Genomic DNA, 22,469 nt, shown 5'->3' with positions numbered 1-22,469 from the left:
CCCAGTTTGATTCCTGGGTCAGGAAGATACCCTGGAGAAGGGAAAGGTTACCCACTCCAGTATTCATGGGCTTCCCTGGTGGCTCAGATGGTAAAGAATCCACATGATCTCCTCACGTTCCTCTTTTTTTTTTTTTTAATCTTTTTTTCTGGTTCTATGCAGTCATTTCAGAAAATCTCTTGATGTAATAAAGCTCACAGGCTGTCTTCCTGAGCATCACAGAGGCTGTCTGGGCTGTGGTGGTCCACACTGAATGCAGGATGGGGTGAGAAGGTCATCCCCACAGAGGGGCAGAGTTGGTGGCAGCAATTGCTAAGAACTGGCCATGCAGACTAACTTTTTGACCAAAAGGAAGAGGGGAGAACCTTTGCTACTGACCTGGCTGTTGCTGATCTGTAGCATTCCTGGCTACACATACTTCTGTCTTGGCCAGAGAATGGCCCAGATGGGATCCTCAGAGTCTTGGACCATGTTGAGAAAGGGTCCTCCCCTACTGTAGCTCTTCCATCCCCTTCATCCCACTGCTCAGGTGGAACACCTTAGGTACCACCAGACCCTTTAATTCTCTTCATGCATCAGTCCTTTGGTGTCCTACCTAGCCTACACTGAATCTTATCACCTCAAACTCTTATTCCTCAAAATTGCCAAATTCCTTGAAAAACCTCTAAGATGTCAGGTTTTCCTAAACTGGAATCCATCTCCTAAACTGCTTTCTTCATTCCTACCCCTGGGTCATTAGGCACAGTTACTAAGCATCACTCAGTCGAGCAGAATGGTCCATGAAAAATTCATGGGTTGGAGCCCCAGCTGTACCCTCAGCGATGCACAGCAGTGATATGGTACGTAGCTCTCCTGTTCCCCGAAGGGAACTCTCCCAGAATCTACTCTCTGAATCTTACTACTCTCAGAATCTCTGATAATTGGCAAAAAGAGCTCCATCTAATTAGTTTATCCTGACATTATTGTACAGTCTGGACACCTCTGCCTTGGGGACAGGGGAAATGTGATTTCCAGAGTCCCAGCAGGAAGCATTCCTGGCTACACATACTTATGTAGGTGCTCAGTTGCTCGGTCATGTCCGACTATTTGCGACCCCATGGGCGGTAGCCCACCAGGCTCCTCTGTCCATGAGATTCTCCAGGCAAGAACACTGGAGATCCTCCTCCAGAGAATCTTCCTGACTCAGGGTGCAAACCCGCCTGGGGTCTCCTGCACTGCAGGCAGATTCTTCACCCACTAACCACGGGGAGGCCTGACTGCACTGATGTGGGTGCCCAAGTCTGACCACCCGTGGCCCTCACCCCTAGAACTCGGGTCCCTGCAGTGTCAGCAGCTTGCGCATTCTGCACATCCCCAGGGACAAAGAAGTAGGACTGGAGTCTGGCTGGCACAAATCAGCCTTCTCCAGTGAGAGAAGAAACTTCAAGGGATGCTCAGCAAATGATTGACACAGGACACAGTCATGCATATGTGTATATATGTGCGTGAGTGTGAGCACCAGTGAGAGCGTACAAGTGTACCCTCCCACGTGCACGCACAGCCTGAAATGTAGTGATGAACCACATGGCTCCTTGGCACCCAGGCCTTGCTCAGCATCACTTTGAGCAAATCAGAACTGGGAACAGTAGATAAGAAATGTCGGGTGTGTGGGTTCCCTCTAAATCTCTCTCTCAACGGGCTACCACATTGTTCTCATTTCCACCTCTTAGCAACGATACACTTCCTCTCTGTCTGTTTCTGTCTCTGCTTGAAGGCTGGAGACCTGACCCTTTTTTAAATCTATGAATATTTTACCTTTATAATAAATTTACTGTTTATTCATCTAGTGTTGATGTTTCTGTGTATTACAATCAAAAGGAAGCTTGCCTAAGACAGACAGCTTATACTCTGTAGAGTTTGTCCTCTGGAATGTGCATTTGTGGGTTTCACTGAGCTGGAACCACGTGATTCATCACTACGTTTGTACCTTGTTCTTTATAGAGAAGAACCACATCATTGTATATCTCCCTGGTTTTGAGGTGCTAAGAGCAAATGGTCTGAGTCATTTATGTGAAATTTTCAAGAAGACTGTGTCCATGAAACAAAATCTGACTTGGTGATCAGGAATGAGGCAGATTATGGCCATCATTGCTAACCCAGCAATCGGATGCCTTTGATGTCTATTGAAAATGTTGGCAAAACTGGGACTTCTCTATTTTTGCAGGTTCCCGATTTATGATAAAAAATATATTTAATTGAACAACTGAAATTCATCTTAGCATCCCTAAAACAATCTACTTGGTCTAATTTATGACAACTTCTGGTCTCTATAGTTCTCAGTTCTCCTTTAATTGACCACTGTGCTCACCTCTGACCCACAGCCATTGCTGATCCATTCTCCCCTCCCTTTTCCCCTCCTGCATACTCTCCATTGTGCAGCCTACACCATGCTAATCCTGTCACTGTGCACGTCCTCACACACTTCCCCAACTAATCCCTAGACTTCCCTCAATTTAGCCTAAATTGCACCTTCTTCAAGAAGCCTTGCTCAGAGCCTCTGATTGCAGTCCTTTTGGTTTTGGAATTTCTATAGCCCAGAGGTTCTCAACCAGGGGCAATTTTGCCCCCAGGTGACACTTGGTAATGCAAGTCAAAGAATGTTCAAACTATGGTACAGCTGCACTCATTTCACATGCTAGCAAGGTAATGCTCAAAATCTTTCAAGCTAGGCTTCAACAGTACATGAACTGAGAACTTCCAGATGTATAAACTGGATTTAGAAAAAGCAGAGGAACCAGAGATCAAATAGCCAATATCTGCTGGATCATAGAAAAAGCAAGGGAATTAAACAAAAAAAAGAACAAAAAACACTGTCTACTTCTGCTTCATTGACTACGCTAAAGCCTTTGACTGTGTGGATCACAACAAACTGTGGAAAATTCTTAAAGAGATGGGAATGCCAGACCACCTTACCTGCCTCCTGAGAAACCTGTATGCAGGTCAAGAAGCAATAGTAAGAACTGGGCATGGAACAATGGGCTGGTTCAAATTTGGGAAAGGAGTATGTTAAGGCTATATATTATCACCTGCTTATTTAAATTTATGCAGAGTACATCATTCTGGGCTGGATGAATCAGAAGCTGGAATCAAGATTTCCAGGAAAAATATCAGCAGCCTCAGATATGTAGATGATACCACTCTAACGGCAGAAAGTGAAGAGGAACCAAAGAGCCTCTTGATGAGGGTGAAAGATAAGAGTGAAAAAGCTGGCTTATTCAAACCACTACAATATTGTAAAGTAATTAGCCTCCAACTAATAAAAATAAATGAAAAAATAAATAAAAAAAATTTTTAGAAAAGCTGGCTTAAAACTCAACATTCAAAAAACAAAGATCATGGCATCTGGTCCCATCACTTCATGGCAAATAGATGGGGAGAAAATGGAAACAGTGAAGATTTTATTTTCTTGGGCTCCAAAACCACTGGGGATGGTGACTGTAGACATGAAATTAAAAGACACTTGCTTCCTGGAAGAAAAGCTATGACAAACCTAGTTTTGCTGACAAAGGTCCATATAGCCAGAGCTATGGTTTTTCCAGTAGTTATGTACAGAGATGAAAGTTGAACCATAAAGAAGGCTGAGTGCTGCAGAATGGATGCTTTTAAACTGTGGTGCTGGAGAAGACTCTTGAGAGCCCCTTGGACAACAAGGAGATCAAACCAGTCAATCCTAAAAGAAATCAACCCTGAATATTCATTGGAAGGACTGATGCTGAAGCTGAAACTCCAATACACTTTGGTCATCTGATGCGGAGTGCTGACTCACTGGAAAAGACCCTGAAGCTGGGGAAGATTGAGGGCAGGAGCAGAAGGGGAGGACAGAAGACAAGATGGTTGGATGGCATCACCGACTCAATGGACATGAGTTTGAGCAAATTCCAGGAGATAATGAAGGCCTGGGAAGCCTGGTGTGCTGCAGTTCATACAGTTCCAGGGTCAGACACGACTTGGTGACTGAACAACATAGCCCAGAGGTTCTCAATCAGGGGCAGTTTTGCTGCCAGATGACACTTGGTAACATCTGGAGATATTTTTGGTTGTCTCAACCAGCGAAGGGAATTAATTACCAGAGGCCAAAGAGGCTGCTGGGCTTCCCACGTGGCACTAGTGGTAAAGAACCTGCCTGCCAATGCAAGAGACCTCCAGGGACACTGGTTCCATCCCTGGGTCCGGATGATCCCCTGGAGGAGGGCATGGCACCCCACTCCAGTACTCTTGCCTGGAGAATTCCCTGGACAGAGGAGCCTGATGGGCTACAGACCATAGGGTCACAAAGAGCTTGGCACAACTGAAGTGAGTTGGCATGAACACACGCAAAGAGGCAGCTGAATGTTCCACAATGCGCAGAACAGCTTCCAAACAAAGAATTATCCGGTCTACAAATATTGATAGTGTTGAGAAACTCTACAGTCTAGCCCAACTTTGGCACCATATATCCTATCATTTGATTACTCATTACAGTGTAGAATCTTAGAGTTGGAGGGGAACTTTTAGAAATCATCCTATCTCCTGCCTGAATTGTCTGGGTAAGAAGACTGACCAAAGAGAGGCTGAAAGTCATAGAGTGAGTCTCTGGCACAGTTTTATCCTGATCCCTCCGTCTTTGACCATTTCCATTTCACAATGCAATTTTTTCCTTTCTCCCAGGTATATTTTAAAAGCTTCTATAAGCCAGGTTAGGATCCATTATTATACCTGTAATACTGTCCCCTCCAACCTCCTCTCCTCAGCCCAATACAAGGAACACAGTACACATCTTGTTGTCAAATCACAATAACCTTAGATTTTATAAAACATCATTTGATACCCCTGCAAACGTATTTTTCAAAGAACTGTAGGCTTCTCTCCTGGATATAATCTCTCAAAACGAAAGATGACTACATCTAAATCACAGAAAGAAGAAATTCTACAGAGACCTTCTGCTGAAGTAATTTCAACATTAATTAAAGTAAATACCAGCCAACTGCATCTTACACATTTAAATGATGGTGATGAAAATTGCCACCTTCTAGCACAGAGGAAAACAGGAAAGGTTTCTAGTCAGGGGAATGATTAACTGAATTCATATAGAGAAACAGGGGAAAAAGCTCACAAAATTCAACAAAAACCAGAAAGGATGGAAAATTGTATAAGTTTGTAAATTTGGTTCCTAGAAGCTCTTAGTTATAACACATTCCCATAAAAAACTTAATCTTCTCTGAAAAAAAAAGTACTTAAGCTATTGTTGACACAGAATTCAAAGAGGCCAGGTTAAGTAAAAAATGACGGAAGAAGGCTCTGTATTGGAAAAGGTGAGCTAATTGGCTACTGAGATACTGCTAAGGCGCTTCAGTCGTGTCCGACTCTGTGCGACCCCATAGACGGCAGCCCACCAGGCTCCCCCATCCCTGGGATTCTCCAGGCAAGAACACTGGAGTGGGACGCCATGGCCTTCTCTGGCTGATTGGCTGCTATCCTGCATATCAGAGGCAGAACAGTAGAAACAGAAGTTCAAGTGTAGGCCTGGAGTGAGCTGACCGTGAGTTTGAGTCCAGGCAGCTGTGAGACTTGGGTAAATGCCTTCATCCTGCAAGTCCTAATCTCCTAAACTCTGCAGTGAGAATCAGTAATAATATTTACCCAAATATAAAATTGTGAAGATCTGATGATGAAACACAGGAAAAGTGTTTGCCCCAGGATCGAGTTGAATCTAAAAGATGAGTAAAGGAGAGCTAATATTACAACTATCTCTACTTGTGATTCTTTAATTTTATTTCTGAAAAAAAAAAAAGGGAAAATTATTTAGTCTCGGGATGTTAAATTTTTATTTCCTCAGAAGAAATATGGCAAACCCTTCCTAATATGAATGAGAGCTTCAATCACATTGATGCCTTCACATTTAAGATAAAACAGCAGGTTTTTAGATAATGCATATGTGGGGCTTTTTAAGTTGAGTGAACAAATCTGTAGGATTAAGTACCTGGAAAATAAGTGAGGCTTCATTTCTTTCCTTCCTCTGATCTTCCCTCTCTCCCTCTTTCCATTAACAAGACGTGCAAATGCATGTACGTGAGGTTCCGTGACAGTAAAATATCTATGGTAAAACACTTAGTCAAGCAGCTAGGTGTTATGGAAAAGTCTGAGAAGGAAAATTTTAGAGCCTTAGGTTCCAATTCTGGCTCGCACTAGCAATGAGATGGCAGGCAAGACACTTAACTATCTCTCATCTGTAAAATAAGTGGCTTGGCAGATGATTACTGAGGTCCCCTCTAACTGTAACTACCGGATTGTACTTTTATTTCTGGAGAGCCATAAGCAGACGTCCAATTCAAATATGTTGTTAAAAATGGTCCTGTCTTTTAAATAGTAAGTTCAATCTGTAAGAAAAGAGTGAAACACTATTCTCTTTTTAAAATATTTGTCTTTTTGAAGAGATATCTTGGTTCAATCATTTGGCTACATTTTAAGTTCCCAAACAATAACTGGCTTTATGGGCGTGTGATGTACACAGGGCCTCAAGCTTAGAGAGGCCATCTAACCAGATTATGGCTATCTTGAAATTCTTAATTTTGAAAGAAAGTTTTCATTTTACACAAGACTCTGCAAATTGTGTAACTGGTTCTGGCTACAACTGATAATTTATAGTTTAATTTCTAGGCCCAGGACTCTTTCTTTTTCTTCTTTTTTTAAATTAGAAACCCACATGGGCCTCTTTCTCCTGCAGCTACTCTGTATTTGAGTTAGAATAAACTGCTTTACCTGCCAGATTGCAGGATGTGTGGATAATAGTGCAAAGGACACACATAGCCTCCTTTGTCTTCAAAGGGCCACCCCTCAGCTTCAGCCATCTGTAGTGGCCTAGCTGCTTTCCCTGGGAATTCCCACATCAGTGTACATGTTTGTGAGTCTAGCAGACTGTGGAGAAGACTCAGTGAAGAGACTAAAGAGTCCTCCTTTGAAAATCCAAGACGGACAGGCCAAACAAGGGTGTGTTCTGTGAAAACCTCCAGTGCCCACCTCGTCCTCTTGTTTGTGTTCTTGAACATTGGTTTAAGACCTGACCACTCTGTTTCAGAAGGCGTCTCTAAAGGGCAATAAATAGGGAATTGGCTTCCCAGGTAGCCCAGTGGTAAAGAATCTGCCTGCCCATGTAGGAGCACATGAGACAACAGGTTGATCCTTGGGTTGGGAGGATCCCCTGGAAGAGGAAATGGCAACCCACTCCAGTATTCTTGCCTGGATAATTCCATGGATAGAGGAACCTGGTGGGTTACAGTCCATGAGGACGCATGCAAAGAGGAATCTACTCAGAGAAAGACTCTGAGGTCAACTGCTCCTTGTGATGATAATTCAACTTCAAAAACCACTTCTGACCTCTTCCACAGTGGGTAGTGTGTGTACAGTCCTTGAGCCAGGCAGGAAGGACACAGCGATGAGCAAACACAGTGAAGACCAATTAGTCTCAATTTATCACGGTGGCCTGATCATCGTCGGTTTACACCCTAGCCTGTGAAATAAGGATACTACTTACTTCACAGAGCTGGCAGTGACGATCAGTTCAGTTCAGTTCAGTCGCTCAGTCGTGTCCGACTCTTTGAGACCCCATGAATCGCAGCACGCCAGGCCTCCCTGTCCATCATCAACTACCGGAATTTACTCAAACTCATGTCCATTGAGTCGGTGATGCCGTTCAGCCATCTCATCCTCTGTCATCCCCTTCTCCTCCTGCCCCCAATCCCTCCAAGCATCAGGGTCTTTTCCAATGAGGCAACACTTCCCATGAGGTGGACAAAGTATTGGAGTTTCAGCTTCAGCATGTCCTTCCAATGGACACCCAGGACTGATCTCCTTTAGGATGGACTGGTTGGATCTCCTTGCAGTCCAAGGGACTCTCAAGAGTCTTCTCCAACAGCACAGTTCAAAAGCATCAATTCTTCGGTGCTCAGCTTTCTTCACAGTCCAACTCTCACATCCATACATGACCACTGGAAAAACCATAGCCTTGACTGGACGGACATTTGTTAGTATAGTAATGTCTCTGCTTTTTAATATGCTATCTAGGTTGGTCATAACTTTCCTTCCAAGGAGTAAGCGTCTTTTAATTTCATGGCTGGAATCACCATCTGAAGTGATTCTGGAATCCCCAAAATAAAGTCTGACACTGTTTCCACTGTTTCCCCATCTATTTCCCATGATGGGACCAGATGCCATAATCTTAGTTTTCTGAATGTTGAGCTTTAAGCCAACTTTTTCACTCTCCTCTTTCACTTTCATCAAGAGGTTTTTAGTTCCTCTTCACTTTCTGCCAAAGGGGGGTGTCATCCGCATATCTGAGGCAGTGATCATACAAGGAGATAATCAGTGACTAAGCACTTTAAGAGTTACTTCGTAGAAGTATTTGCAAGGTGTAATGTGGGCACACGATTTAAAAACAAAGGCAATTTGTTTCTAGAGATACGTAGAGGTTTTTCTCCCCAATAGGAGCAGCTTAAATGGAAGTGGAGATAGGAAGAAATTTAAATGATTTGACTTTCCTCATTTTCAAACATTGAAACTTGTCATCCCGTGCAGCGCCCCTCTCCAGACCCGTCACCGAGGGGAATGCCACCTGAATGGAGATGCCGGCAGGGAAAAGAGATCCTGCCCATCCCAGCGCTGTCCATGTACGCCCATCCAGAGCTTCCAGACCTGTTGTGTCTTCTTCTCTTCCCACGCCCGTCTAGTCCAGGCGTCCGGGAGGACAAGCCCCGGCGACCCTGCCCCGACCGCAGGCTACCGCGCTCACAGCGGCTGTCCCGCGGTTCTGGGGGAGGGAGCGCGCGAGCGCGCGAGCGCGGACAGGAGGGCGGGGCTGGCTCTGCGGGCGGGACCACAGACTAATCCCGGCAGTGGGAGCGGCCGACCTACTTGAAGAGGAAGCGGAGGTGAAGGGGTGGGCGGGACCAGGCCGCGGTGGGCGGGTCCGGGGGCGGGGTCACTGGGTGCGCCTCCCGCTGGTGCAGGCGGAGCCGGGAGCTCGGCTGGGAGAGGCGGGGCTGGGCTCAGGTGGGTGGGGCCTGAGGGGCGGGGTCACTGGGTGCACCTCCCGCTGGTGCAGGCGGAGCCCGGAGCTCGGCTGGGAGGGGCGGGGCTGGGCTCAGGTGGGCGGGTCCGGGGGCGGGGTCACTGGGTGCACCTCCTGCTGGTGCAGGCGGAGCCCGGAGCTCGGCTGGGAGGGGCGGAGCTGGGCTCAGGTGGGTGGGGCCTGAGGAGCGGGGCGGGGCGGGGCGCGCAGCGCGGGGGCTGAGTCCTGCTAAGGCTAACCCTGTCGGCCCGCGGACCCCAGAGCTGCGCTCACAGCCGCAGCCCGGGACGTGGCGCCCCGGGGGACGGGGGCGAAGGGACCGCGCGATGGCTCCGCGGGGACTCCCGGGGTCCGCCGTGCTCGCCGCTGCTGTCTTGGTGGGAGGCGCCGTGAGTTCGCCGCTAGTCGCCTTGGGTGAGTGCCTTGTCGCGGCTGGGGCGCGCAGGAGAGCGCGAGGGATCCGGACTGCTGCGCCGCTGAGCCCCCAGCTTCCCTGGTCGTGGCACAGCTGCGGGGTCCTGGCGCCGAGCATCCGGCTGTCCTGCGGTGGCCCGGGTCGGGCGCGGCGCGTGGCGATGGCTCCCGGCCCTTCCTTCCCGCCCGCTGGGCTCCCGCCTGCTCTCCTCTCGGCTGCTGCGAGAACCTGTTACCAGCGCCCCCGGCCCCGCCTCTGAGCTGTCTGGCCTGTAGGGACCCGGGCGGGCTCCTGCCTTCCTGGGGAGCGCTTCCACCTGGGTAGAGCGACCCGGAGCCCTGCGGACCCCTGCGGACCCCTTTCCTGCCGCCTGTCCTCAAAGGGCCCGCGAGCGGAAGATCGTGACACCGGCGACCCGGTGCGCTGTTGTCGCCGGCTTCCTCCCCCCCCCCCCCCCCCCCATTTTTTAAATTTAAATCTTAAAGCCTTGAGGAGTTCCACTTTCTTTCCAAGTTTTATTTTAGCATCAGTTTTGGAAAAAGGGCAGGCGAGTTTGTAAACTTACCTTTCCTTCTTCTTTGAGTTGATTCCTGTCACCACAAGGGGAACCTTCTGTGGTCAGAGCAGGAAGCCATCAGCAGAGATGATAAAATACTGTCTCCAGTGATGAACCTGGAACATGAGTTTTTAATTGAAATCTAAGACGAGGTGTAACTTTCACGGAAGTCCTTCCTCTTTCACACTCTTGTTTTTATAACTATAGACGCTAGGGATTCCTTCCCACTTGTCCCCTCTTAATTGCCACCTCACAGCAGTAGTTAAAATAATAAATGTATACCTTCTTGGCCAATTGGGGTTACTACAGCCTGGAATCTTACGTCAGCAAACCCTTCTAACCTTGAGCAGCTCCTCTTCAGGTCCGAATAATAAGCAAGTAACTGGAAGCCTTCCAGCCATGACTATCTCCTTCCTAAAAACACATATACTGCTCTTCTCTCCTGAGAAGAATCTGCTTGCTTGCAGCGGTTTCAAAAAACTGGCTTGGTCTTCACTCTTTCATAGAAACCGGAATATGTTAGGAAGGGAACAGAACGGGGTGTCTCTTGAGTCTTTATTAGCAGATCCGTATTTCCTTCAGCCAACCACCCTGAGGAAACGGGCACATGTATTATTGGATGAGAGATTTGGGGTTTCACCCTGCATACCATTACTGAGACAGGTAGGGGCATGAAAGTGAAAATGTTAGTCGCTCAGTTGTGTCTGACTCTTTGGAACCTCATGGGCTGTAGCCCGCCAAGCTCCTCTGTCCATGGAATTTTCCAGGCAAGAACACTGAAGTGGATAGCCATTCCCTTCTCCAGGGGATCTTCCCAGACCCAGGGATCGAACCCAGGTCTCGTGCACTGCGGGTGGGTTCTTTACCATCTGAGCCACCAGGGAAGCCCAGATAGGGGCATCATCAGGTTCACATTGGACCTCAGTTTGTAAACAGTACTTGCAGGGCTAGAATCAGTTGCTCCAGAATTTGAAGAGCTTAACCTGGGAGGGAAGTTGTTAAAAATGCAGCACATGATGCATGTAATCAGTCATAGCGGGAGAAATCCTTCCATAGTGTGAGTATGTATTTTGATGGATCTTTGAGCAGCACCAGCTTTCCGAACTGGAATGTGATGATGAAAGCTTAATTATGCAGTATAACACTTTAGAAGAAGGAGGTATCTAAAAGGAAACAGTACAGAGTACAGATGTGCCGGTGTGACTTGAGACCTGTTTCATGGAGAAAATATGCCCTGAGCAGCTAACATCTGGTGCTCACGGAATCTAAGACAGTGTTAACTTTTGTAGGCTTGGTTTAGGGAAGTAGGGAGAAAGTTGGGAGAAATGTTGAGCATCTGTTACGTGTCAAGCTTTGAGCTGGGCACTTTATATTCATTTTTATAGTTATTTCTCACGATTCTATGAAGTTCTTATTTCCAGTGCAGCATCTGAGGCCCAGAGAGGTTAAACAATTCGTCCAAGATCCCATAACTAGTGTATCATTCAGCATTCAGTCAGAGAAGCAGAACCACTAGGAGGGGTGTGTGTGTGTGTCTATATGTATCTTTATCTTTGATAACCCAGCCTGCTGGAGTCCAAAGTTCATTCTCTTTTCCCTATACCTCACTGCTCCTCAGAGAGAAAATAGAATAGAAATCAGCTTCGGTGTCTTGTTGGGGTTCTAGGATAGGGAGTTTAGGACATCATGGTGTTGTTCAGGGTGGGGTTATCAGACTTTGGGAAGCAGAGAAAATAAGGATAGTTATGTGCACAGTGGGTAGTGGCAATGTTTGTTTGACTTCCTGCCTAGTAGAACCTCTTTAAGCTTCTGTTTTAGTAGCAACATTTGAAACTGTATACCCCTGCACCAGAAGGGATGGTTTTCCACACTTGGCTTATTTATGTCTTTAAGTTCTCTGGTTACTTAGGACTTAGTTTCTCTGCAGACAGTGGACAGAGCCTTTGAGTAAGGAGTAGACTGAAAAGGTCCAGGGACTGGTGAATGAGCGGTGCCCTCTCCTGGGACTCTGTCGGCCTCCATCCAGCCTCCTGACTCCTCATTTAGATGCTCATGATAAGCTTTATTAAATTCCAGGTTGTTCTTTGGCCAGGTAGCTGCTTGGCTGTGTATCTATGTTCTTCGTAGTCAGTGGGCAGGATGTTTTGAGAAAGCAACCCTCTGGGGCTTGGGCTTCCGAGCCCAAATTGTATTGAAAGAGGAAATGAAAAACTCGAGATGTGCCCGCCATTTCCCATCTTCTCCGCTTATCCCCTCAAAGTGATTTAAACAACCATTGCTATTTGGGAGTTTGAGTAGTTGAGTTTGAACAAGAGAGATCAAAGACCCAGGTGATGGAGGAAAAAGTTTTGTTGTTACTTTTTAAAGAATTGTTTGTCTCTTATGTTGAAGTTCAGTTACATATTGGGACAGAAGAGAAGTTATTTAAAAATTGATAAAAAATGATTGAAATTGTCATTGGTTGAAACTATTATGCTGAGTGGTTTCTGAGAATTGTAGGGTAGTTACTTCAGTAATTCTAAAGATTTGGTGGGCTGCTGAAAGCAGAGAGATTAGTGACTCTGGTGTGACTAGCAGGACTAAAATTGGAATTTGCAGTTAGTACCCTGTAGGCACTTTACTCTTTTTTGGAGGTAGGAATGCAGTATTTATTCTGTTTTGTGGCAGGTTCTGGTCTAAGTACTAAAATCACTTAATTCTTACAGCATCCTGTTAGCTGTATAATTTTATTCCACCATGTATAGATGAGGAAATTGAATCCTGAGAAGTTAACTTGAACAAGTCACTCGAGTATGTATGTTGGATTTTGACCTTGAGTCACATCTGTTCAATTCTGAGGCCTTTTATTACCAGATCATTTTGTTTTGCCCGATAGTGAGGAATTTCTTTTTATTCTAAGATACTTAGAGAAACAGGTTTTTCTTTTACATATTGTTGTTGTTGTTTAGTCGCTAGGTTGTGTTCAACGCTTCTGTGACTCCATGACCTGTAGCCTGTTAGGCTTCTCTGTCCATTGAATTTTCCAGGCAAAAATAGTGGAGTGGGTTGCCATTTCCTTCTCCAGGGGATCTCCCCAACCCGGGGATCGAACCTGATTCTCTTATGTCTCCTGCACTGGCAGGCAAATTCTTTACCACACTACCACCTGCAAAGCCCCAAAGGTATTTATAAAGAGTCATTAATAGTGTGAAGACATGATAGAGTGGAAAGAGTACCAACCTTTAGGTCATAACCCTGGACTTAAAGTGTGCCTGCACTTTCTGGAATGTGATTCCCTCTGCCTCTATTTTCTTGCCTGTAAAATGGGTATGTGCTAACCCCTATCTGTCTGCCTTACTGACTGCTGCTAGGTCGCTTCAGCAGTGTTACTGACTGCTAGTGGGCAGCAAATGAGCTATTGTCTCTGAAAGGTATTGGCAAATGGCAAAGTGGTATATAGGTTTTATCCTGCGTTTCTCCCCCCCCCCACCCCGCCATATTTCTTACCCACAGTGCCCCTTAGACTAGACTTACAATGTCAGTCAAATTGTCTAATAAATGTAGACCACACATGTTTTCATTCTGGAGGTGGTGATGGTTTGCAATCATGGTTCCTTGTAAATGTATGAAAGTCTGGAGTGACACCTCAGATTCACAAGTTTGCTAGTTAAGTAGCCAGCCAGACCTTTTTTTTTCCTATTCCCCCTCAGCTAAAACACAGTGCTCTTGATATTTCTGGAGAATTCCCCAAAAGATTTAAAGTTTGGAGAAGAAGGGAGAGAATCACTTTTGATCTCATTACCCCAAGGCACTTACCCCTGTCAGCCTGTCTTCTATATGTATTTTCCCCTTGGAGGAGATCTTAATGCAAGTATACTTTTTTACCTTGTGTTTTTTACCTAATGTTATACTTAAAGGTTTCTCCATTACTCTATACACTCAAAAAGTGGCTGCATAATATTCCATTATATGGATTCTCTATATTTTACCTCACTGTGCTTCCATTTTAGATTTTAGTTTTTGCTAGTTATTTTTAAGTGAATTTTAAAGCTCATTGTTTGGGTGAATACCTATGCATGAAGCTTTGTCTAGATATCAGTGACTTCCAGAGAAAATGGTTTCCTGAAAAGGCACTGTTGGAGGTCAAAGGTATTTATGTTTGAGGCCACTGGGGACACCAACCTTGGTGACTAAAGGGTGTCCCATTTTACATTCTCACAGCATTGGTCGAAGGACTCACTTTTGACATTGTTGGTATTTTCTCTGCAAAACATATTTGCTAACTTATAAGGCAAAAATTCCTTTAGGACTTCCCTGTAGCTCAAATAGTAAAGAATCTGCCTGCAGTGTGGGAGACCAGGGTTCATTCCCTGGGTCGGGAAGATCCTCTGGAGAAGGAAATGGCAATCCACTCCAGTATTCTTGCCTGGGGGGGCTGTGGGGCTACTGTCCGTGGGGTCACAAAGAGTTGGACATGACTGATCAACTAATACACACGAGGCAAAAATTGGAACCTCGGTTGTTTAAATTGGCATGTCTTTCATTACAGGTAGGTTGACTTTTTTTTTCTAGTATTTGAACTGATTGCACATGTCTGTAATTCTTTATGGACAATTCAGAAATCTGAAAACAGAAAGATTCTTGAGGTTTTTTGCATACCCTCTTGGTGGTAATACCTAACCTGAACCAGTGTGGGATTCTACAGTGTCTATTTATCTCACTTAGTTTGAATATTGCTAAGTTTTGGCTGCAGTAACATTAGTGAATTTAATTCCTAAATGTTACAAAATGTGTGCAAAATGCATGTGTTACCTTTTGAGGATTACAGCCTGAATTCCCAGGCACATCTGACCTCCAGGTTTTCAGATAAGGGATTATGGTCCTGGATTTCCTCTTCCACAACTCTTCTATTTCTTGTTTGTGGGCAGTCAAATGTAAAATTGCTCAAAATAGTAAAATACCTTATGGAGAAAAGGAACTCCTCCGATGAGTGGCACTTTGTGAAAAGACGCTCTGCTTGGGTATTTTAGCATGGTATCTAATAAAGTAAAGATACTTGGGTAAAGCTGAGGAGTCGAGTATTTTAGGTGGGTTTAGGAATGGGACATAATAGGATGCACATTATAATGGAAACTCTGCGTTCCTCCGCCAGTTACTGACACAGTTTTCTTTGTAAGGGAGGAAATAAACGGAATCCTCCCAAGGGCCTTTTTGAGGAGGGAGGGATGATGGAGGGTGCTGGATACCCCAGGCAAACTGAGTTCCTCTGCCCAGTCACCTCACCCTGAAGATGCTTGTGCCAAAGTTCTGGAACTCAGGGTTTTCCTACCCCACTGTGCAGTGCCTCAAGCTTCCTGCCTTCTTGTCTGTTTCGTCTCAAACGGGGCTGCCAGCTCTTCCCGACCCCCTCCTCCATCCCATTTTGTGTGCACATCCCTGTGTATACCTGCATGCCAACCACGGAGAAAATGCCTGTTGGACAGAAAGTAAAAAACCTGTGAACCGCTTCCCTCATCTGTGCTGTAGAGAAAGTATGGCAGAGTTGCTTCATTGGGATTGTTATGACGATTAGATGAGATAAAAACGAGAGTGCATGGCTCGGTGTTTGACACGCGGCAGGTGCTAAAAAAGTGTATTTCTGTGTCCTTAACCAGAGATGACCTGTCACAGCTCAGACGGGACAGAAGTTGCTACCTGCTCCAGAATTTTCTTTTCAGGTCCTCTGTTATTGCTCTGACTCCTCTTGCTCAGAGCCCAGTTGCTGAGTCTGGGGTGTCCTGGGTAGGAGCTGAGGAGGCTAGGGGGGCAGAGCCAGTGCCCCAGGGGAGGAGGAGTGAGCTAGAGCTCTCTCGGGGCGCAGGGGATGTGCGGGGCTGAGCCATCAGCTGCAAAATTAGGCACGGTAGGGGAGAAAGAAAAAAGGAAGAAACTGTTGATCTTTATAAGGGTAAAACATGGCCGTTTCTTCTGGAAGAATTTTGAAAGATTCACCAACTGATTTTTGTCTAGCCAGCGGATCTTGTTTTTGACAGTTTTCCCCTAGGATTGGTGTGATTGTCCTAGTGACGTCCTTTTTGATGATCCCGAGGATAACTGCTCGTTGTTCATCTTCTCATTGTTCAGTGGTGAATGTTGTGTTGAAGTAGAATATAATTAGAAATATATATAACATAAACAATAATATATGATGTATAATAAATATATGTATGAAAAGAAAGTGAAAGTGTTAGTATGTCAGTTGTGTCAGACTCTTTGCGGTTCCTCTGTCCATGGGATTCTCCAGTCAAGAATACTGGAATTCCCATTCCCAGTATTCTGGGAACTGGGTTCCCATTTCCTTCTCCAAGGGATCTTCTCAACCCCAGGATCGAACCCAGGTCTCCTGCATTGCAAGCAGGTTCTTTATCATCTGAGCCACAAGGGAAATGTAATATATGTATAATAAATATATTTAGTCTGTCCTCAGTTCTTGGCACAGAGTTCCTCAAACTCTTGACATTTCCTAAATGATCAGGATGTCTTTTTCCGTGAGGAGCCCCCTTTGAGTGAATACTAATCTGGTGGTGACTTAAGGTGGTGCCCCTGGATAGCCTCAGGGTGGCCTGGTCACCTGAAAGGGGGTGGGGATAGAGCTGAAACTTTCAACCTTGCCCAGCCGGCTCTGAGAAGGGGAAGAGGCAGGGGGAAGATCTCAGATTAAGCGCTTTGAAATTTTGAATAACAAAATGGTGAGCTTCTGGGTTGGTGAGAGCCTGAAATGCGTGGTGAGTGGAAACCTCACTCTTTTCCCACCCTCTGCATCTCTCCTGTCTGTCTGTTCCTTTTATAATAAACTGGTGATCTGCTAAGTCAAATGTTGCCCCGAGCCACTCTAGCAACTTAAACCATACTCAGTGAGGGGGTTGTATAGCCAGTTGGTCAGAAGCACAGGTGACAACCTGGACTTGGGATTGGTTTCTGCTGGGGGCGGGGTGGGGGTGCAGCCTTGAGGGGTAGGACACTTTCTTCGGGTGGTGTAGGGACTGAGTCAGTTGCTTGGTTGGTGTTCAGTCGCTTAGCTGAGTCTGACTGTTTGTGACCCCATGGACTGCAGCTCGCCGGGCTTCCCTGTCCTTCAGCATCTCCCAGAGCTTGCTCAGACTTATGTCCACTGAATCGATCACGCCATCCTACTGTCTCATCCTGGGACAAATGAGCTACAGCCCTGCAGCGTTAGAGCTGATAGTGTCCTCAAACCTTGTTTAGCAGATGAGGACACTGAGTTGGCTTAGCAGGTCTCAAGCAGATCCTCCAGCCTGTCTTCGACTCTTCCCGTTGAGTTAAAGCTGCCTCTCCGCTGCATGGACCCCACTTTGCTGCTTCTGGCAAGTTCTCCTCTTGCCCTTGGCCCTCATGCTCCAGGGTCTGGGTTCTCAGCTCTCTGGCTTTGGGGTGGGTGAGCAGGCCCTGAGAAGCATGACTTTGGCCAGCTGACTTCTGAGAGTAATTGTGTTGTTTTAATCACGTCATATTAGTGTCAGAGGGGACTCCGTGGTCATCTTAATTAAACCCTCCCTTTGCAGATGGGGGACCTTCAGGTTCAGGAGTCTATGGGAGTCAGAATGGCCATAGCCCGTGGTGGAGCAGCAGAACATTAGTTCTGGTGAGGGAGTGTGTGTGTGTGTGTGTGAGTGTGTGTGTGTGTGTGTGTGTGTGTGTGTGCTGGTCACCGTCCAAGGCTCAGATCCAAGCGTAGGACCTGGAACAGAGCAGAGCCTTAAAAACCTTTGAATGAATGGAGGAAGGAAGGAAGTCCGAGCTGAAATCCAGGTGTTCTGACTCAGCCCGAGGCTTTTTCTTTATAATAAAGCGAAGACTTAGGCTTTTTAAAGTCACCCACAAGTCTTAGCTATAAGTTTCCTCTCTCTCCTCCCAAATTGGAAAGACAGTTTTGTCTGCCAGTTTTTATGGGCTGCGTGTGTGTGTGCTAAGTCACTTCAGTCGTGTCCTGTTCTTTGCAGCCTTTATAAACTGTAGCCCACCGGGCGCCTCTGTCCATGGGGATTCTCCAGGCAAGAGGACTAGAGGTGGGTTGCCATCCCCTCCTCATGGGCATCTTCCTGACCGAGGGATAAAACCAGCGTCTCAGGTCTGCTGCATTGGCGGCAGATTTCTTTACCACTGGAGCCACCTGTATTGGGTAAAAGCCTGGATTTTGGAGCAGAGCTACACAAGTTCGGATCCCAGGTCTGCTGTCTGCTGGGGCTTCCCAGGCCGCACTGGTGCCAATGCAGGAGACTTAAGAGACACAGGTTCCACCCCTGCACGCGTGCTGCCTGCTACCCCGGCCCATCTAGCATCGTTCGACCTCAGTACTGTTTTATGGGCTATATTGCTCCAGAAGTCTAAGATGAGGACTCTGGTAATGGAGAAAAAAGAATGACAATACAAAAGTAAGCAAGTACTGCCTTATCGGGCGAACATGGTGGGAGATTGATACATTTGAAAGTGTTAGTGAAAATTTTCAATGCAAAGATTTTCAAAACCCAAATCCATGCATGAAGTTTACTTTACCTAACTGGTCCGTTAATTTCATATCATATTGTCAATTTTATAATACTTTATACCTTTCCTTTATACCTTTCACAGGTTCATTAAATATTCATGTATTTATTTGGCTGCACTGGGTCTCAGTCGCGGCATGCGGGATCTTTAGTTGCTTCAAGTGAACTCTTAGTCTTGGTGTGTGCGATCTAGTTCCCCAACCAGAGGTTGAACTCCAAGCGCCCCCTGCACTGGGAGCATGGAGTCTCAGCCACTTGCCCACCAGGGAATTCTGCAGGTTAATTCTTTAAATTACTTATTCATTCTGCAAATGCTAGCCAAGTGCCTTACTGGTGTGCGAGGCACTAGGTTGAGGTGATGAGAATAAAGCAGACACAGTTGGTGCCTTTATGGAGCCAGCACAGGTTATCAGAGAGGACAGTTAAACAAGCCATCGTGATAAAGTGTCATTACTGCCTCGATAAGGCAAGTGTGGCACAGGGCCAGCGTGCCTGACCTGCGGCTGGGGGCAGGCCGAGAGTGGAGTACTGGTTGAGCAAGTCCTGGAGGAAATGAAGTTTGAACCCATCCTTATGAAAGTGTTGGCATGAACCAGATGAAGAGGACGGGTGGTCATGGAAGGGCGAGGTGAGGGAGAGCAGAGTCATCGCATCGATCCCCAAACTTGAGCCTGCATCAGAATGAACTATAGGACTGGTCACAACACAGATAGCCACTCTCCCCCTCCCCTGGTGCTGTAGGTCCCAGAAGGGACTGGAGAGTTTGCATGTCTATCTCCTTCCTGGATGATGCTGCCTAAGTATCTTAATCTGGAAAACCCTCCCCTCTTCTTGGGGTAGTCATCCTGTTTCCTCTCCCTCCTTCTGGCTGAAACTGCGGATATACTGCCGGGAAAGCTTTCCTGTATATACTCACTATGAATATCTCCTTCTGTGAATATATACCTTGAGTCTATGAATACATATTTTGAAGTGAAAGTGCAAGTCACTCAGTCGTGTCCAACTCTGTGACCTCATGGGCTATACGGTCCATGGAATTCTCCAGGCCAGAATACTGCAGTTGGTAGCCTTTCCCTTCTCCAGGGGATCTTCCCATCCCATGGATCAAACCCAGGTCTCTGGCATTGGAGGTTGATTCTTTACCAGCTGAGCCACAAGGGAAGCCCAAATATATACTTTTGAGTCCATTAATACATGTTTTGAAGCTAAAACTCATTTCCCACGCTTGATTGCCAAGGCAGTATTCTATGTTATCTGACGTAGAGTTATAGGCAGTTGTTTCCACTGTGTTCTGTCTTAGGTAGACAGCAGAGCATTTAAGGCACACAAGTGTTTGATTGCTTGACCAGATTTATTTTTTGCAACCAGTATGAGGAGGAGGTTGCTGTATTCTTTGTTTTGTAGAGATGAGGAAACAGACATACACAGGGATAGCCAAGACGAAGAGAAGGGAAATGTCTCATTCAAGTCCTGGATGAGGGGGTGGTGATGGTTTAGTCGCTAAGTCGTGTCCAACTCTTGAGACCCCATGGACTGTAGCCTGCTAGGCTCCTCTGTCCATGGCGTGGATTGCCATTTCCTTCTCCAGGGGATCGTCCTAACCCAGGAATTGAACCTGGATCTCCTGCATTGCAGACAGATTGTTCACTGACTGAGCCATGAGGGCTTCCCTAGATGAGGGGAAACCAGAGCTATATACATGTTCATTGATCCCAAATGTTCTTTTTTGTTATGTGAAATTGCATGTACTCCATGCTCAGCACTACTAGTGAAAGGAAGGTCTTATATGTGTTTATTATTATCACTTACTTTTTCATTGTAGGTCCATCTACTTAAAGAGAAAACTAAGGCAGCTTATTAATTGGATGTAGATTTTGTTCTTAGTGGAAAATGGGCGATTGTCCAAGAAATTCTTCAGAAATTGTATATTTACTTTTAGAGTAAATATTTCAAGGGACTAATTCAGTATACATGTCATTTGATTTCGAAATGACTTTTATAAAATTCTGGCGTGAGGGAGATATTTTTAAAAATCAATTTCAGCTTCCTGAAAAGACACAGATTAGACAGTTATGCCATTACCCTTCTCAAGTGGCCAGACAAGTTTAGTTTAGTGGTTGGAGATTTATAAAGAACCTGAGGATGGGAGGTGGGGGATGGCTAAAATAGATGAAGGGCATTAAGAAATACAAACTTCTAGTTATAAAATAAATAAGTCATGGGATATATTAGACATAATAGGGAATGTAGTTAATAATATGATAATACCTTTAAATGGTGACAGATGGTGACCAGATTTATTGTGGTGATCTTCTTATAATGCATCTTATAATACATGTCTAGTCACTGTGTTGTATACCTGAAGCTAATACAACACTGTACATCAATTATACCTCAATAAAAATAAGCAGAAAAAGAAAGAAAGGAAAAAGAACCTGTATATAAAATGTCACAGGGTAGGTAGGGTTAAAAACAAACAACAATTCTTTTCAGTATCAGTAACATGCCAAGCCTTCCTCCCCCATGCATAAACCAACATAATGTGGTTCTCAGAGATTCCTGTAACGGGTGGAAGCTGCAAGAATTCATTGGGCTTTCTGTCTCAGTATAACTCGGAAACACTAATTTCCAAATATTCCAACAGCTCTTCATAGCTGGAAGTCTCCAACACAATCATGTGAATTATTCACATTATAAGAAACGGCAGCCCGGAATTTCCTGGCATTGGTAAAGTGGCAGATGGCTGATGAACTGGCATTCCTTCATTTTTCTTTGCATGTTTGTATGACCTGAATGCTTCTGCAACTTCCTCAGTTCTTTCCAATCTACTCCTCCTCTAATGAAGCAAAATACAGAACCACTACCGATAGGGAAAAAAAAAAAGAGGCATGGGCTATTGCTTAAACCCAGAGCCAAGAAAGCTGGGTTTTGAAGGTAAGTCTTATTTCCTATGCATGATTGGCAAGTCAGCGTCTTAATAGTCTTTGCAGGTAAAACATGTAGATATTCCAGGCAAACAGCATGCAATTCATTTAAAAATGAGGACCTTCTTTAAAATACTGTTAGGTGTTGTGTAGGTACATGAAATGAACAACAAACTTGGTTTCTGTTCTCCACAAATCTGAGATGGAAATGGCAGAGGAGATAAGCTCTGAATACAAATCGTTACAGAATAAAGGAGGATGTGTTTGGGATCATCAGAGACCTACGAACGAAGGGCCACATGGGATCTCAGAGAATATTTTCCTTCTGATAGGAGGGGTGGAAAAGCCTTGAGAGCCTAAGACTTGGCATGTTAAGCAAAACCTTAAAAGGGAGGGTGGGCATGGCAGCCCAGCAAAAGACACAGTTTGTGCAGAGGTGTGGAGGTAGGTCAGGAGAAGTCAGTGCAGAAGGGAGAATGATGCTAGGCTGTGGGGCTCCTGAAACTAGGTGCTTACTGTGTAGATGGTCAGGGGCTGAGGATGGGGTGCGGTGGAGGGTAGGGGACCAGAGGGGGCCCTCAGGCATTGCAGTGTGATGGAAAAGCCCCAGATGCTGAGCTGAATAAGACCTGAGTACCAGACATGGACCTAGTAATTTCAGCAAGGCCATTGAGACTGCTGTTCTGTTTCCTCATCTGGAGAAAGAGGGTGAGGGTTGGGGGTGGGCAGGGAGATGGGGAGGGAGGAGAGAGGATGAATATATGAGTTTTTAATACATCTCAAAGCAGTTTGGAGAGTCAAAAGAATATTATTAGTCCTTTGCAAGTAATATGAATATGACCTCTATAATGTATAGGTTTAATATAATGCATTTGATATATAGATAGAAACAAGTCCTCAAAGTTTGCTGGGAAATTAGAATCATGAAGTAAGTGCAATGTATGGTCTTGGTGCCTTTGAACCAAGAATT

General features: G+C 45.6%; 1 protein-coding gene across 1 annotated transcript in view; it reads left to right on the top strand.

Annotated features, from left to right (window-relative positions):
• The first annotated feature begins 9,285 nt into the window (after window positions 1-9,285).
• RELL1 (RELT like 1) overlaps window positions 9,286-22,469 on the top strand; it is a 76,773-nt gene continuing 63,589 nt past the window's right edge. The window contains exon 1 of the mRNA XM_065907414.1: window positions 9,286-9,496. Coding sequence (XP_065763486.1) covers window positions 9,409-9,496 — 88 coding nt within the window. The 5' untranslated portion in view covers window positions 9,286-9,408. The remainder of the gene's footprint in view (window positions 9,497-22,469) is intronic.

The sequence above is a fragment of the Muntiacus reevesi genome, chromosome 16, assembly GCF_963930625.1.
Source record: "Muntiacus reevesi chromosome 16, mMunRee1.1, whole genome shotgun sequence".
Classification (NCBI taxonomy): Eukaryota; Metazoa; Chordata; class Mammalia; order Artiodactyla; family Cervidae; genus Muntiacus; species Muntiacus reevesi.
Note: the sequence above shows the minus strand (reverse complement) of the source record. Positions and strands in the feature narration are given on the sequence as shown.